Below are 16,857 nucleotides of genomic sequence, written 5' to 3' on the forward strand. Positions count from 1 at the left end.
AATACTGACTGTTATCTCAGGTAATTAAGTATTAATTTCTACATGGCATCTACCTTTCGTGCATCACACTTCTTCTTACAACGTTCACAAAAATATTGATTTGGGCCATCCAGGATCTCTGGCTGAATAAATGCATGCAATGCTTCTTCCTAATTAGAAAAAAAAAATCATTTCATAATTACTTAATGATATAATACTAACGACAAAATCCTGAATATAAAAACAGTGCAAAAAAAAAAAGGCGCGACCCAAAACAATTATAAATAGAATGAATAGAAAATTAGAAACTCAAAATGCAAAAAGGAAAAAACAAAATATTATCATTATAAAAACTGAGCAATAATATAAATTCTTATTTCATTCTGTATGAGATCTGCCTTTCCTAGCACAGTACATCAGTTAGTCATTTCTACCTAACTGTTATTAACTTTACATTGTGGTATTTGCCTAAATAATCTAATAAAAATCCTCAGTCTTTGAATTAAAAAGCAAACCAGCTCTGGCCTGTGGGCTCAGTGGTTAGAATACCAGACTGAGAACCAAAGGGTTGTAGTTTTGATCTCTGCCCTGTTTGGGGGCACACGGAGAAGGAAACCAATTGATGTGTCTCTCTCACATCAATGAATGTCTCTCTCTCTCCCTCCCTCCCTTCCATCCACTCTCTAAAAAATTAATGGAAAAAATATCCTCGGATGAGGATTAACAACAAAAAAAGTAACTCCATACTTCTTAGAAAAGCAGTTATATGTATCATTTCAATATTCTGAGACATTTTTAAACTGTACAGTAAATAACACAGAACTCTGAAAATTTGACACTACCCATACATTTAAAAGTCTAATAATAATCTGAATCACTATATTTTGAGTCAATCAGTAATCCACCACTGCACTAGTGTGAAGGTTGAAAACCATTGTGCAATCTTCTCACTGCATGTCAGATACTGCTCCATTTCAAAGTGTATGAGAGCTCCTGGACTGTTCACTTAGTGTACCAGGTGGTTCTCTTTTCTCCATACAGCCTTAAGATAGAAGCAAGAAACTTAGTATGAATACTGAAGAATTTGTGGGCATTATATTAATTTTTAATCAATAAATTTTCACAATCAAAAAATGAATTTTAGTTAATACAACACATAAGATTGCATAATCTCAAATTTCATTTGATGTCAGAACTACAGACAATACATATTTATTACACATAAAGAAAAAATAAATTATTAAGATGAAGTGTTTTCAAATATTTGGTGTTCTTCAAAGGACAGATAAAGGAACTTGATCTGGCAAAATGAACTTATTTTAAAATAGCTGGCAAAGCTTATAAACTACTATCCACATACTGTTTGATCTAGCTCATTTTGGAATAAGTTCAAAGCTATGAAAAGATATTCAAAATGCTTCTAATTTCATTTATCTTCTAGTTGTTCTCAAAAACACAAGGAAGACCACAGGTGAGGGGACCAATTAGTTGGGGGGTTCTGAAATATGGCCAAGCATTTTACTGGAAGTCCTAAGAAAGAACACATTTAGCAAATAATTTTTTTTTCTCTAAAGCATATTTTAAGCATAAAAAAGCAAATTTTATAAAAACCACAGAGTAAAAGAAGCTTTCAGAGAATCACAAATATAGTTTAACGTAGAATGACATCAAATTTGTTGTTTTCCAAATAGAGGTCATTTGAATTGGTAAAACAATACCTAAAAAAAATCAGAGCAGGGGTAGGGGGAAAAAGGGTGGAGGAAGAGTGAAAAATTATCTCACTCAAATTCTACTGTACTAAACTAAGGTATGTATTGTGTGTATTGGCTAAGGTATATGTATATTATGTGTATTGTTCTCTGCCTTATAGTTTATTCCAAAAGCTTATCTTTTTCTTTTTTTAAAAAAAATTCAGAGAAAAGTGTACAGACAGAAAATTCCCAGGAACTATTTACTCAGACTCAACAGGCTTTAACATTTTGCTACCTTTGCTTGATCATCCCATCCACATATACATTATTTTTCAAGACCATTTGAGAGTGGGTTCAAACATCATGCTTTTCCTCTTAATACTTCCATGTGATTTTTAAAGAACAAGAATATTATTAGTTATCAAACTCAGAAAACTATTGATAAAGTGTTTTTGTCGTCCACATTCTAATTCTATCCATTATCCTAATAGAATTCCTCTGCTGGTATCACCTTGGCTGTGAGGGGACTAAGTTTTTTACTATAAAAGTTCTGATTCTCCTCCATGAGGTATCAATCCGGTGGGGAGGGAAAGGAGCACTTTCTTACAGTCAGACAGGAGTTAAAGGCAGGCTCTCCATGTGGTCTCTAGTGACAATGAACCAGGGGAACAGGAGAATGGCAGTGGGAAGGTTCCTTACTGCCCAGCAAAGATGAAACTTCTGGCTAGCTACTCATTCTTCTCTGATGTCACCCTGGTACCGAGTTGGAGAACTTTGTTATAACTTGATGAGGGTAGAAGTTGAGGATCCATACCAGCTTTGGCTGGCATAAGTTGGGGGACAAAGTTTTTCCATTGTGCTTGGGCACTATATGAAACTATACAGCTAAATCAATTTCAGGCTTTTGAATACATATTGTTATAATAAACAGATATTTAAATATACTTACCCAATAATAGAATAAAAGTATCCTAATAGAAAATGACCTAGAACAGTGCCTGTCAAGAGTAGGCAATTCCATAAATATGTTAAATGACAAAAGATACCCTTAAAATATAGTGTCTAAAATTTTACTGTTAAAAATGAAAAGCACCCCCCCTCTTACTGTCAAACATATGAGGTGCTATCATTTTTATTTAGTTTGTGAAACAGGCTTTCACAATTAACCAATAAAAACTATGTATCTAATTTTTATGTATCATCCTGTATTATGTATTCTAGACTATCTCCTTATTATGCATTCTCAAATGTGCCTGGCAATATGCAGATTCAAGATTTCTTTGATTATAACATTCAGAAAAACTGGTTTTAATATAGACTGCTCTAATCAGTGTAAAAGAAAAGGTTCCAATTACCTAAAAAGTCATTAAGAACAATTTTTAAAAAAATACTAATACTAATGTTTCAGCTGATGTTAATTTTTAAGAGGAATAAAATGTATAAAACAATAGGAAATTGAAACATATATTTTAGCATTCTCATACTCCCTCAACATACCAAAAACGTAAATGTTAATGTGACAAAGTAGAAATAGTCCTTAAATCGCCTTAATATAATGCAGTGCTTCCCAAAATCTATTCCTCAGAATCTAAGTATCCCTTGAAATACAAGGGATGTCCCACAGAGAAAGACAAGGCTAGGTTAAATACACTTAAACAAATTTCTCTATTATAGGAATCCTTGGGACATTTTCAAAAAAATATGTACCATAAACTTCACAAAAAGGATTATATTACTGAGTTTAATCAAAGATCTCTCAAACATCTATTAAATCTGATGGGAGACTAGTGTTGAACAAATTCAATCTGAAAGACAGAGAATGGCACAAGAATCCTTAAATACAGAGGCCCTACTTGGTCAGGTAAAATGAAGACCAGAAATTTAATAAGTATCATAGTTATAATAACTAAAATATAATTTAACAAAGAAAATATTATGATGAAGTTTTTTTTTAATTGGAGGCAATTTCTCATACTTATTAGAAATAAGTCTATCAATCATGCTGAAAACTCCCATAAAAATTAATCATAGATGTCATAAGGATAAATTAGCTACATGTTAATTTCATTCATATTTTAACTCTAAACATTATTTTCAAATAATTTATTTAAACATGGAGATAAAACAAGTCCATGTTTTAGAAGTTTTAGAAGATTAAGAGTGAAAAGCTTCAACTTTTAACTGAATCTCAAACATAACTGTCTGAAATTAAACATTAGGTGTTATTCAACCTCACTGATATGGTGGTACACTGAACAGAACATACCATAAACAGAACATATAACTGTCAATGTTGTGTGTGTACACGTATGTATGTGTGCTTGTATGTGTGTGCCTGTGTGTGTGTGTGTGTGTGTGTGTGTATGACAAAAAACAAACAAACTGGAATCCAAAATTAAAAGTTGCAAAATAAATTTAAGAAGAGTTCAATTCAAATTAAGGCCAATTATTATATATAGCCTTAATGAGATTTTACAATTCTCCTTTTAACTAGATTTTTACAACCCACATTTATATAATTCCTTTTAAACACATAGTTAACAAAATACACAATGGCAAACAGTGATATAAAACTACTTTTAGATGCGGTGTAATGATTTCTTTGGATTGAGAAGTACAGATTGTAAGTTTTGAATTCAGAAAATAATGGGAAGTCACTTACCTCTAACTAAAGTTCTCTGAAGGTAGTATCCTCCTTAGAACCCCTATCTTGGGTAGTTTCACCTGCTTTTATTTCCCTCAAGAGATTCCAGCAAAGTCTAGGAAGTTTTAGGTTACCTTCTGCAAGCCCTATTAGCGCATGTGTGTTATAAACCTGCTCACATACTGCCTCATAGCTGTAGCTTCCAGTTCCCACTGAATCACCACCACCACCATCTGTGTTTTAAGGAAGGATACTACCTTTGGAGAATTCCACTTAGAAATGTGACTTTTTACACTCTTTCAAAAATATTCTCCAAATAGCTCCTCTGCTGTGTCTATAATGTACTTAAGAGAGTGGTGGCAATTCAGTAGGTAAATAAATAATGACAAAAAAAATTAGCTAAGCAATGATATTTGCTGAAGACTCAAATAGAACACTGTAAAAGACAAATAAACATTTGTCTTCCCCAACATTCAATGAATACATAAAAAACTAAACTAAATGTATATATGAAAAATCTTTTAAAAATACTTTTGTAAACAAATTAGAAAAAATATTTTATCACTTGAGCCTATCAAATATTTCCCTAGTATATTTTTGCTCAAGAAGTGACAATATTTAAAAATGAGTTAGGAAAATAAACCATTAAAAGACAAGTGCTAACTAATTCCCAATGGTTTTTAAGTATGTCACTTGTACTTAAACTGCCAAAATAAAGTAAAAGCAAAACAAAATGAAAAACAAAACTAGTAACTCAAACCTCAGCCAATCTCACATACCTAAAATGGCAGTTTACAAAGGGCACAAAATTTTTCAAATCTACTCAGGAAGTAAACTAAAAATGAGTGAAGGAAAGGAGACCTAACCTGCCACTATCCAGGAAAGGGCTTTTACATTGGATTCCACAAATAGATTCCCTAACTTCTTGCTGATCATTTTCTGTTAGCTATATAAAAGTAGAAGAAAAAAGCAAAGGGAATCAATTGTCCTAGAGACCAGAAAACTAAGCCACACATGTAGCACTATTTTGGATAAAGTATGAACTAGCTTTAAAAACATTGATTTTAGCTACAAGCCACTATCAGTTTGTTAGCATAAATAAGGCCCAAACAACATCATGACGAAATTCTACTTTTTTTTAGATGTGTTAGTTAGCTCTGAAAGTTTCTCCTGGCTCATAATAGGTTCTAAATAAATCTTTCAGAATTCTCTCATTTTAAATATAAACATAACTCCTTCTGTGACTCTCCTTTCACATAAGTAAACACACATAAGGATAAAAATGCAATTAATAATAACAAAAAGCAATTAAATGGTTAACAGGAAGATAGGAAATCTTAATCTCCCACTTACTATTCAATATATAAACTAACCATATATAGTTCTGATTCTTCAAATTATCTGTGCTTCTTAAATGTATAATTTAAATAAATTTTAGCATAGGAATGCTCCTTTAAAAATGTGGCTTCTGCTTATCATTAAACCAAAGGTTATTTTTCCAATTTTAAAAGTATATGGAGCAAAATGTCCCCAAAAACAAATGTACTTCTCTATGCAACAAAAGGTCACAAAATAGCATTTATGGAACAGATTGTTTAGAGGTAAAAAAAAAAAAAAAAGTGAAGTAATCTAGTCAACTATCAGAAAGAATAAAACACTGATCCATGAGGCAGTACATATGCATTTACTTTCCCTTGTATACATGTATACATGCACTATTAGGACTCACTGAAGGGTCAAAAATCTTCTAGATCTTGCTAGCTTAAATGCAGGAATTACTAACAACCCAAGAAGGTGTATCTAGGATGATACTTACCTTATGAAAGATTATACCACTGTGCTATTATGTATTCTGTGTATACACAAGCAGTCAGCGGAAAGGTACACACCACACTAGCAAATGCTTGGCTGGACCCATAAGGTCGGATGACCAATGGAATATCAAGATATGTGTCGATTCTCCAGCCCTCATAACCACATTCCAGACATCTCACGTAGTCCTTCAGCTTGCCTTGATATAGTTCGTTTATAAGATCAGCCTAAAAATAAGAACATTTACATTTTAAAGTGTTCCTTAAAAACGTGAAAACATAATTAATGCATTGAAATATGAATATCAAAAGGATATTCATTTTTACTGAAGTTTCAGAAAGCTTTAAGATTTGTCTAAAATTCTATTGGAAAAAGTCAAGGCTTGATAAAAATCAACTGAAAATCAAAATTATATCAACACTAATATAAAAATCAATGTACAAAAATGACCTATTTCAATTATTATATACTAGAGGCCCAGTGCACAAAATTCATGCACGAGTAGGGACCGAGGCCTGGCTGGCGATCAGAGCTGATGAGGGCCTTCCGGCTCCAGGTCGGGGCCTCCCTTTCCTGGCTGCTGGTCGGGCCTTCCTTTGTTCTGTGCCATCCCCTGGTGGTCAAGCTCCCGGTCTCCCAGTCGAACTCCCAACGGGACACTTTGCCTATTAGCCATATGTAATTAAAAGCCCTATCATTAAACAATGTTCTGTTAAAATCAGTTACCAATTTATTATACTATTAAGTGTCATATCTTTTAATTAGGCTGAAAATACTCCCTAATCTATCACTTTAGGTACATTGATAATTACACAGTTAAATAACTGGCTGTTTTTATAGCTTTACATATGCATGACCACTCTCACAATAATATATTCATATTTTTAAAATCATATCTGCTAGCACAAATAAAACTTTTTAGCTTTCAGTAACATATATAAAACTATTTTTAAGGAGGTTATAATTTATTTTTAATGTACAGAAAAATTTTAAAAATCTCAAATTCCATCTCCGTTAAAATACCCTCACCGAAAATAATGGCTCTCTTACCTGGCCCAAAGAAGGCACATAACTCCCTAAGTAAGGAACCTCCCTCCATGTGAATGTCTCGTCTCAAGATTCTTGTACCCAAACTTTGGAACGCAGCAGGAATGCCCCAGCTGCTCTTAATAAAAGTGTTAACTCACAGAGGGATGTATTACAGTAAGAAGAAGGGAACTTCAGACTTATGAAGAAAAAAACAGGCCACTAATACCATCTATATAAAATTACTAAAATACAATCCCACAGGACTGTTCAGAGAAACTACATCACTAAATAAACTTAACATGTTTTCAACTCACTTAAGAAGAAAGCACATTATATAGACCTCTCATAAATTTAAATCTCTTCTAATATCTAGGACTTAATAAGCCTTCAAACTAGAATCCACCATCATTGTCTACTCTAATATTTAATGAAGCCTTCTTCATTCTCCTGTCCTAGTCACATTTGATTTTTGTCTTCTCTGTAATTTTGTAGTGCTCTAATTCAGTGTTTTTCAAACAGTTTCAATAACACAGAAATTTTCATTGCAACCCAGTACATTTAACTGTAACTAAAGTTACATAACAATAATACTTACCCTTACTTATGTGATGCTGTCTTATACTTTTCCATTCTATTCCTTTTTTTTTTTTTTTTTTTTTTTTAAAGTGCTGGTGTATATTCACTAAACAAACCATGAAGGAATCACAATCTAGTTTAACAGGTTAAGTGCCCAGCCTGTTTTGTCTTCCGTACAGAAAGTATAGTGTCAGTCACTGGTGACTGACTGGGCATTTTATGTGTTAAAACCTCTGGCCCACGCCACCTTAATAGTTTCAATGAGAAAACAGACCCTCCAGGCTGTTGTCTTGATTCTTCACCGAGTCCCCTTGTTTTATCTCTGTGATCCTCTATCACTGCACCCAGTATACATCCTCTGTGCTGAATCCTCTGTCTCATCCAATTCAGCCTTACTCCTCATCCCAATGACATATCTAAGGTTTTTTTTATTCTTCTAACCCATTCTTCCTTCCGGAGGATAAGAAAAATAGGGTCAGAATAACATGGATCCTAAATGTGAAAAGCCTATGACTATGATCAAAACTAAGGTAATGCTTGATGAATACGGTATACTTTGTAATGTGCTACAGATTACAAGGCATATATTTTACTTAATAAATATCTGAAAAAACTGTTCAAAGATCATCTCCTTAAATCATGTATACCACATTTACATATGTATGTATGCATGCATGCACACACACATACATAAGAATTATGTAGTCTTTAGCTAAAAAGAAATCTACTAGATAATAAAGCCCAAATTCATTATCATAAAGGTGAGGAAACAGATCTACAGTAGGTTTAATGAGAATTTTTATTATTTTTTAATTAGATTCTCAGTTAATTGAACCTAGTATTTTCAATTCCCCATTTAGTATTTTCACAATTGAACTATAAACACATCAAAACATTTCAAAGGAATAAAAGTCCCTTTAGGGTAATGAATGATTTATTAGAAAACACTCCCCTCAACTTGAGAGAGATGAATTACCTGTTCTGTTTGTTTCCATTTCTGTTCCAAAGCATCAAACATGACTCTGCACAGTTCTTGTACATCATGCTGCTGCCAAGCTATTTTAAGACAAAATTTAATTAAAATAGCAATACATTTAGTGTAATAAAATGCTAAGTTGTTGTTAAAGACAAATTTCATGGAAAAGTCTATGCAAACTGCTAAAAAAAATACACATTACAGTCATGAAAAAGCAATTACAGGAAAGAAGAGATCTCAACATTTACAGATAACATATGCTTAATGTGCTATGTGTAATATTTGCTATTATTCTTTTTTTTCCACTGTAGGGTTAAGAAAGATCTAAGATGACAAATTTAAATTATTTTAGTTAAGTAACATAAATAGAGTATAACCAAGTGTATTTTAGAGGAAATTTTTAATTATAAAATATTTAGCCCTGGCCTATCTTGCTTAGTTAAGAGCGTCAGTCTGAGGACCAAAGGGTTAAGGGTTCAATTTCCAGTCACTGGCAGTTAGCAGATCAATCTCCTGCCCCTATCAGGGCAAGAGTAGGAGGCATCCAATCCCTCTATCTCTTTCACATGGAAGTTTCTCTTCCCATCCTCCCTCCCCTCTTCCCCTCTACTCTAAAAATCAATGGAAAAAATAATCTTACCCTTGGAGTGAGGATTAAGAAAATATACATAATAAAAAATGTATCCCTCAGAACTTAAATTTTAAAAATAAATTATTTTTAACCCCCAGCAAAAAGAGTGAAAATGTTTAAGGTAAAGTTAATGAAGTTCTTAATTTGTGTTATTTTGCTATTTGTTTATAATATTCTCTGCTAGGATTCCTTTAAACATTAGAAACATTTATCATTACAAAAGAATTAGTACCCTCACTACTATCCCATCCAAAGCTCCTTGTAACATCTGTGGTTTCAATTGCTCTCTTTTTGCTGGTTTGCAACAAAACAAAAAGCCTTTGTAGTTGGTATGGAATACTGGTCACTGGATCTTCTTCAGATTCTTCAAACTCCCACCTATTGAAATGAAATGTTTAAAAATTATTTATAAAATATTTTTATTCCTTAAAGCATAATTAATATTAACATTATAGAAATGTAAGAGCCTATAAAGACCATGGATATTAACCGAAGCTATTAATATTTAATGAAACACTAGCCTTTCTAGAATTCATAAATTCAGAGCAAATTTAGACATTAATAAAAGACATTAGAAAGCAAAATGAATGAAAGACAAAGCACATTTAAAAGTAATTGTCAAACTTAAATTTGATCAAAACTCTTGTTCTAATTATTCACATAAAATACAGGGGATAGAACAATTATGAAATGACACTATGGAATTCAAACATCAAAATCCAAACTGTTAAAATTATAGACAAGTGAAAACATATTTTCAAGAAATAAATTACAAGGTGGGAAAAGACAGAAAGGGACTAAAAATAGATTAAATAGATTAAGGGACTTACCAATCAATTTGAACAGATTTTTATAATTTAGGTGATACGACAGGTGTGCTTCCAAAAAATTAGAGCGAAGGATTACAGAATAAAATAATTGATCTTGCGTTGATAACAATCAAAGCTGATGATAGGTACAAATATATTCATAATAACATTTCACTATTTTTTAATGTTTGAAATTTTCCTTAATAAGATGTTTTTAAAATTCGGATAAGTAAATAAAGTAATCCAGATTCAATATTTATCTTCAATATATTTCTGATAAACATTACTCTAACCCTAACTACAAGGACTGTCTCAATAAAAAGCAAATTCCTAATCAAAGGACTTAAGAGCTCATTGAAAAAATAAGATTTGGTGGGATTAAAGTTTGTAATAAAGCCACAAAAATCCTTAAAATAATTTATATACAATAAAATAAAATGCCAAAGACAAAATTAAATAAGGACATATTAATGATTCTCTTTCTCTTAAGCTGGCAATAACATTATTACTTTCCACTTCCTCGCTAGAACTTTCTTAGTTTCAAAGGAGGTTGCAACATTAACTTTCCTGTAATGCAAGTGATGTATATACTAAAAATCTTTCTTCTCTTTTTTCTTCTTTTGGTATGTCCTTCTGTTAAAGTATTCAATACTTTGTTTATTTAGGGCTAAGAAATTGCAGTTCTGAATCCTGTTCCTTTTTTTACACAGCAAAGCTCCCTTCTGTTTTGCAGGTGTCAGTGGAATACATTTAACTTTTTTCTTCTCAAAGCTTCCTTGCAAACACCTCGTCATTATCCACTTTTGTATATTCAAACCCTAGCCCTCTTTTATTCTTATTTTTCTCATTAGAAGGGATTTATACTTGACATTATAGGATCTAAAATTCCCCTAGTAGCTGTAAAAAAAACAAAAACCTATAAAGTCAAAATACAGAATGCTTAAATTTTTTGCTAGGAAAATTCACTAAGTGAAGAGGAATTACTATAATATACAACAGAATTCTCACCTGTCCTTTATGCCTGGTATAAATACCTTTAAAAGGTGTTAGTTTTTTTTTTTTTTTTTTAATGTTTTTATTGATTTGAGAGAGAGAAAGGGAGAGATAGAAACATTGATGAGAAATATGAATCAGCTGCTTTCTGCATTCCACCTAATGGGAACTGAGCCTAAAACCCAGGCATATGCCCTGACTGGGAAATCCAACCAGTGATCCCTTGGTTCATGGGTCAACACTCAACTACTGAGCCACCCTGGTTGGGCCTTAAAAAGTTTTTTCACCTTATTGTTATTTATGATATTCTGATCACCTAAATTAGAAACTTTGGTGCCATATTTGATTCTTCCTTTTTCTTTACTCCTAAATAAAATTTGTGATTAAGTCATATCAGTTTTCAATTTGAAATACCCACTGTCACCAACTTCATTTTGACCCTCCTATATCCATGTCTAGTTTAATAACAGAGTTCTTCAGAGTTCCCTACCTTTCAAATCAATTCTTCATGTTGCCATATATTACAATATATAAGCTTTCCTAAAACAATGTATTTAATGCATCACTTATATGCTTCAACATCTAAAGTGGTAGAGTCTCTGTTGGCTATCATATAACAAGTGAGGAAAATAAAGAAACAGAACCCTATCCGTTCAGGCTAGTGCTACCCTAATTGTAATGCAGCAAGGTCCAGCCTTTTTTAGAGCCATCCTTTCTTTGGTTCTATACTATAAAACATCATCAGGCTCTCAGGCTTTGTTTCCCAACTGGCAATTAACATCACTATTCTCACAATCCCCATGGCATTTGGCCTTCCTATTTAACCTTGTTTCACTGCCTCTCCTCACCACTGGGTCCAGTCACAATGGATTTGTTTCTAAAAGGCCTTTGCACTTGACTTGCAGTTTTGTCTCGAATGCTCTTCTCCTAGATCTTCACTGGACTGGCTCCTGGTGAAGTCTAGTCACATGGTAGTTCCTTAGTATTCCCTGACTACTCAACCTCCTGACAGTTACTCTTTCCACATAGTCCTCCTTTATTTTCTTCATGGCAGATATGACTATGCAAAAGAACTCATTTATATAAGCTGAAGAGAGAGACTTTGTCTTATTCACTATTGTCATTTCAGTGCTTTACACACAGTATGTACTCAATATGTTTTTGTTGAATGAGTAGACTTGGCTATGCTCTTAGTCTTCTCCACCAGGCTAGATATTTACAGACCACTTTCAGGGATTAGGAGTCACGGTTATTTCCTGGACTCCCCATTCTATGCACTACTTGCCAAAGCAGGCACATCACCATAGACTGTTTATTTTTATTTTTTAAAATATTTTTTATTGATTTTTTATAGAGAGGAAGGGAGAGGGATAGAGAGTTAGAAACATTGATGAGAAAGAAACATGATCAGCTGCCTCTTACACATCCCCTATTGGGGATGTGCCCGCAACCAAGGTACATGCCCTCGACCGGAATCGAACATGGGACCTTTCAGTTCGCAGGCCAATGCTCTATCCACTGAGCCAAACCAATTTCGGCCACCATAGACTGTTTAATATGTTCTGGTTTGAATGGCAGGCTAGACTCCATATCTTAACCACAACTTTTAGTACTCTGACAAAACTCCAATTATGCTACCTCTAGGAGACTTCTAGGCATATTATACTTATTAGCATCAGCTACAGTACAGGCAGAATAGGGAAGGGATTCTGCTATGTACTGGGTGTGTACTTCTGGCATTGTGGCCTCTGGCAAAGTACCTAACGTGTCGGTGCCTTCAGTTACCTACTTTGTAAAATGTGGATAATAACACTGTGTAATTCATACAGTTACTATAAGAATTAAAGTAAGCTATATGTAAAGTGCCCAGCACAGTGTCTGATGCAAAATAATACCAACATTCAGAGAGCACTTATTATTGCTCATTTTTACTTCAAAAGTCCCCCTATCTGTAATGTTGTCTCTATCTTCCCAACCTGGTTAAACCATACCTACCTTCATGACCCCAAATTATACTTTCTAAACTAAACCACTTCTCCAAGTTTCCTTAATTACCCTACTCACTAAACTCTCATGGTATTTAGCTATTCTTAAATGTGTTTTTAAAGTATTTCATACATACACATGTTGCTTTTGTGAAGCAATCTGTCACTTCCTTAAGAACAAAGACCTTATTTCTAACTCCATGTCTATCCACCAAGTGCTTAGCATATAGACACTACTGGGTAACTAATATTTGCTGAATGAAAAAAAATGTCAATTTTTGTTAAGTAAATTGAGCTTACACATAAATGCAGCAGTACTAGAATGTTGTTTGAACAATATGACTAATATTAAAAGTTCCCAAAATGCTTTAAATACATATTTATAATAATTCAAAAGATGTTACTCAAAAGTAACATGAAAATGGAAAGAAGTCGGTTTATTTGTATTTTAAAATGTCTTAAAAAAATAAAAGTTATGTAAACTTAAAGAAAACATACGAGGTGAGGCTGTATTAAATGTATTATCATAGGCATTCATAAAAATAAATGTGTGACTTTAGGGTTTACTTACATATGGACTCCATAAAATATTTTAAAATATCTGATGTATATACAGTCTTTTAGAAGAAACACACACACAGCCCTAACTGGTTTGGCTCAGTGGATAGAGCCTCGGCCTGTGGACTGAAGGGTCCCAGGTTCGATTCTGGTGTACCTTGGTTTCGGGCACATCTCCAATAGGGGGTGTGCAGGAGGCAGCTGATAGATGTTACTCTCTCATTGATGTTTCTAACTCCCTATTCCTCTCCCTTCCTCTCTGTAAAAATCAATGAAATATATTTTTAAAAAAACAAAATCACACACACAAACAGAAAACACAGAACAGTTGCTTTACATGTTAATTAGAAACAAAGTTTACAAGTTTAAAACTATAACTTTGCTTCTTAAATTGAGAAGTGAGGGAAAGAAGTGGTTTACATATTAAGATTATCTCAAAAAGAAGATAACATATTTCTTCATAAAGGTGTTAAAGTTATAAAGAAGGGAAGTTTATAAACAATAATTTATCCCAAATGTAAATCTGATCAATTGTATCCTTTGCTATGAACTTCTGATTCTTACTCCTCACAAGTTTTTTATATGCCAATCTCTCATACAATGCTTTTCTTACATATTATTCTGGTGTGTTTTATGAAGTGAGAAATGCCCCAAACTTTAAAAGTGACTGTAAGAAGATAAATTTGATTTTATTCATTAAAAACTATATTTTAATTTTTAATCAGTTTTAGTTATAGAATTTTTTAAATACTTACTTATATAAGGCATTCCTAAATTCAGGAGTCATAAAAAGTGTTTGCAAAAGGCTATTCAAATAGCAAGTCATTGCCTGGTTTACTAATCCCACATAACCTTTAAAAAGAAAACACAAATATACATGAATCAGCATTTATATTAAAAAAATAACAAAAATGAACTTAGTAAGAATTTAATGCACAGTAAACTTGGATAGGTTAAGGTTACTTAGTTGATGATTATTTCCATTCTTTCAACACCACCTAAGAAATATGTACACTATGTAAACCTTGCTTCTCAGAAAGTCAGGATATTTTTATGTCCAGAGACATACATTTAATAAAATTTTAAGAGAAATATGTTTAATATAGTGTTTAATTGACATAAAAATAATCATTGTTCCCCAAATCTAAAAGTTGTGGTTTAAAATGGAAAAGTACAAACATATTCACTTTATCACACATGCCCAATGTCGGAAGACTGAACTGAACCAGTTATCTCTGTCATCTGGCCCTATAACCCAACTTCTACTAGGAATTAATAACATAAAATTCAGAATGACTTCATTTATTTTAACATGCCATAAAGTAAGAGATTCTATAGATCAGCATTGCTATGCAAAGATTAAGAAGAGAAGTAAGAGATGGAAGCAGGAAAGATTGGAGGGAAGAAGAAGAGGGAAAGAGAAAAGGAGAAACTTATATGAACTTAAAATTTAAGCTTGGGAGGATTGTGTTCTGGTAGCTTGAAGCCACAGGAGTTCATTAAATATTCACAAGTGCTTTTCAAAAAATAAAAGTATTATGACGAAACTGGTTTGGCTCAGTGGATAGAGCGTCAGCCTGTGGACTGAAAGGTCCCAGGTTCGATTCCGGGCAAGGGCATGTACCTTGGTTGCAGGCACATCCCCAGTAGGGGGTGTGCAAGAGGCAGCTGATCGATGTTTCTAACTCTCTATCCCTCTCTCTTCCTTTCTGTAAAAAATCAATAAAAAAATAAAAAAAATAAAAAAGTGTCAGCCTGAAAACCAAAGGGTTCGAGTCCTGGTCAAGAGCATGTACCTCAATTGTAGGTTTAATCCATGGACCCATTTGGGGCACATTCGGGTGGGAATCAGTCGATGTGTCTCTCACATGATGACACTCTTTCTCCCCTACCTTCCTACCTCCTCCCCTCCTTTCTTCCCTCCCTCCACCTCTTCCCTCCCTTTCTCTTTCTCTCTAAAAATCAATTAAAAAAAAATATCCTCAGGTGAGGACTGAAAAAAAAAAAGGAAGGAAGGAAGGAAGGAAGGAAGGAAGGAAGGAAGGAAGGAAGGAAGGAAGGAAGGAAAAAGAAATGGGAGGCTCTATGGATAACTATATTGCTAAAGAAGGTAATAATTAATGTCGTTTTCTAATACTTTTTAAAATCAAATTTAGTTAAACAATACAACAAAATTTAATCAACAATATAGTTGCCGTTGTTTTCTACTACTTGTGCCCAACGCTCAGGAAGCATTTTAATCCCTCTGTTGTAAAATTCTTGTGATTTTGATGCAAAAAATTCGGTCAATGCATTTTTGAGGCATTCTTCATTATTCAATTTTTTTCCAAGAAGAAAGTTTTGCAAAAAACGAAACAAATGGTAATCGGAAGGGGCAATATCAGGAGAATATGCAGGTTGAGGGAGAACTTCCCATTCCAACTGGCGCAGTTTTTCAGCAGTGATTCTTGCAGTATGCGGTTGTGCATTATCGTGGTGAAGAATTACGCCCTTCCGATTAATCAGCGCGGGTTCTTTTTCTCTTAAAGCTTGGGCTAACCTTTCCAATTGGGCACTATACACTGCACTTGTAATGGTTTGGGTAGATGGTAAAAGTTCATAATGAAGAATTCCTTTAAAATTCCACCAAACACACAACATCACTTTTTTCGCATGCAAGTCAGGTTTTGGCGTGGGCTGCGGAGCCTCATTTTTGTCCAACCATTGAGGCCGCCTTTTCAAATTAACATACAGCACCCATTTTTCATCTCCGGTAACAATTTGCTCTAAAAACGGCAAACGGTTTTGACGAGAGAGGAGCGAACTGCAAATTGTGACTCTTTGATAACGGTTGTTGTCGGTAACTCATGAGGAACCCATTTCCCAAACTTTTGGACTTTGCCAAGTGCACGCAATTGATTGGAAATTGTTTTTTGTGAACAATTTAAAGTTGTCGCAAGCTCTTGTTGGGTAATTTGAGGATTTTGCACCAAAAGAGCTTGAAGAGCTTCTTGATCAAAATTGGACACACGGCCTCGACCACTCTTGTCATCTAATGAAAAATTTCCCTCGCAAAATTTCTCAAACCAACGCTGGCATTTTCTGGCGCTAACTGCATCTTGACCAAGAGCACTACAGATGTTTTTTGCAGCCTCACTTGCTTTTCTTCCTAATTGGAACTCGTAAAGCATGCAG

General features: G+C 33.6%; 1 protein-coding gene across 9 annotated transcripts in view; it reads right to left on the bottom strand.

The window, feature by feature from the left end:
- The window catches only part of USP47 (ubiquitin specific peptidase 47), an 89,527-nt gene that overhangs the window by 28,385 nt on the left and 44,285 nt on the right, over nt 1-16,857 (bottom strand). For all 9 annotated transcript variants that reach the window (XM_036428037.2, XM_036428034.2, XM_045577523.1 and 6 more), the window contains 5 exons: nt 14,439-14,535; nt 9,571-9,716; nt 8,708-8,787; nt 6,204-6,353; nt 54-149 (listed from right to left, as the gene is read on the bottom strand). In XM_036428037.2, coding sequence (XP_036283930.1) covers nt 54-149; nt 6,204-6,353; nt 8,708-8,787; nt 9,571-9,716; nt 14,439-14,535 — 569 coding nt within the window. The remainder of the gene's footprint in view (nt 1-53; nt 150-6,203; nt 6,354-8,707; nt 8,788-9,570; nt 9,717-14,438; nt 14,536-16,857) is intronic.

This window comes from Pipistrellus kuhlii, unplaced genomic scaffold (genome assembly GCF_014108245.1).
Source record: "Pipistrellus kuhlii isolate mPipKuh1 unplaced genomic scaffold, mPipKuh1.p scaffold_m20_p_9, whole genome shotgun sequence".
Classification (NCBI taxonomy): Eukaryota; Metazoa; Chordata; class Mammalia; order Chiroptera; family Vespertilionidae; genus Pipistrellus; species Pipistrellus kuhlii.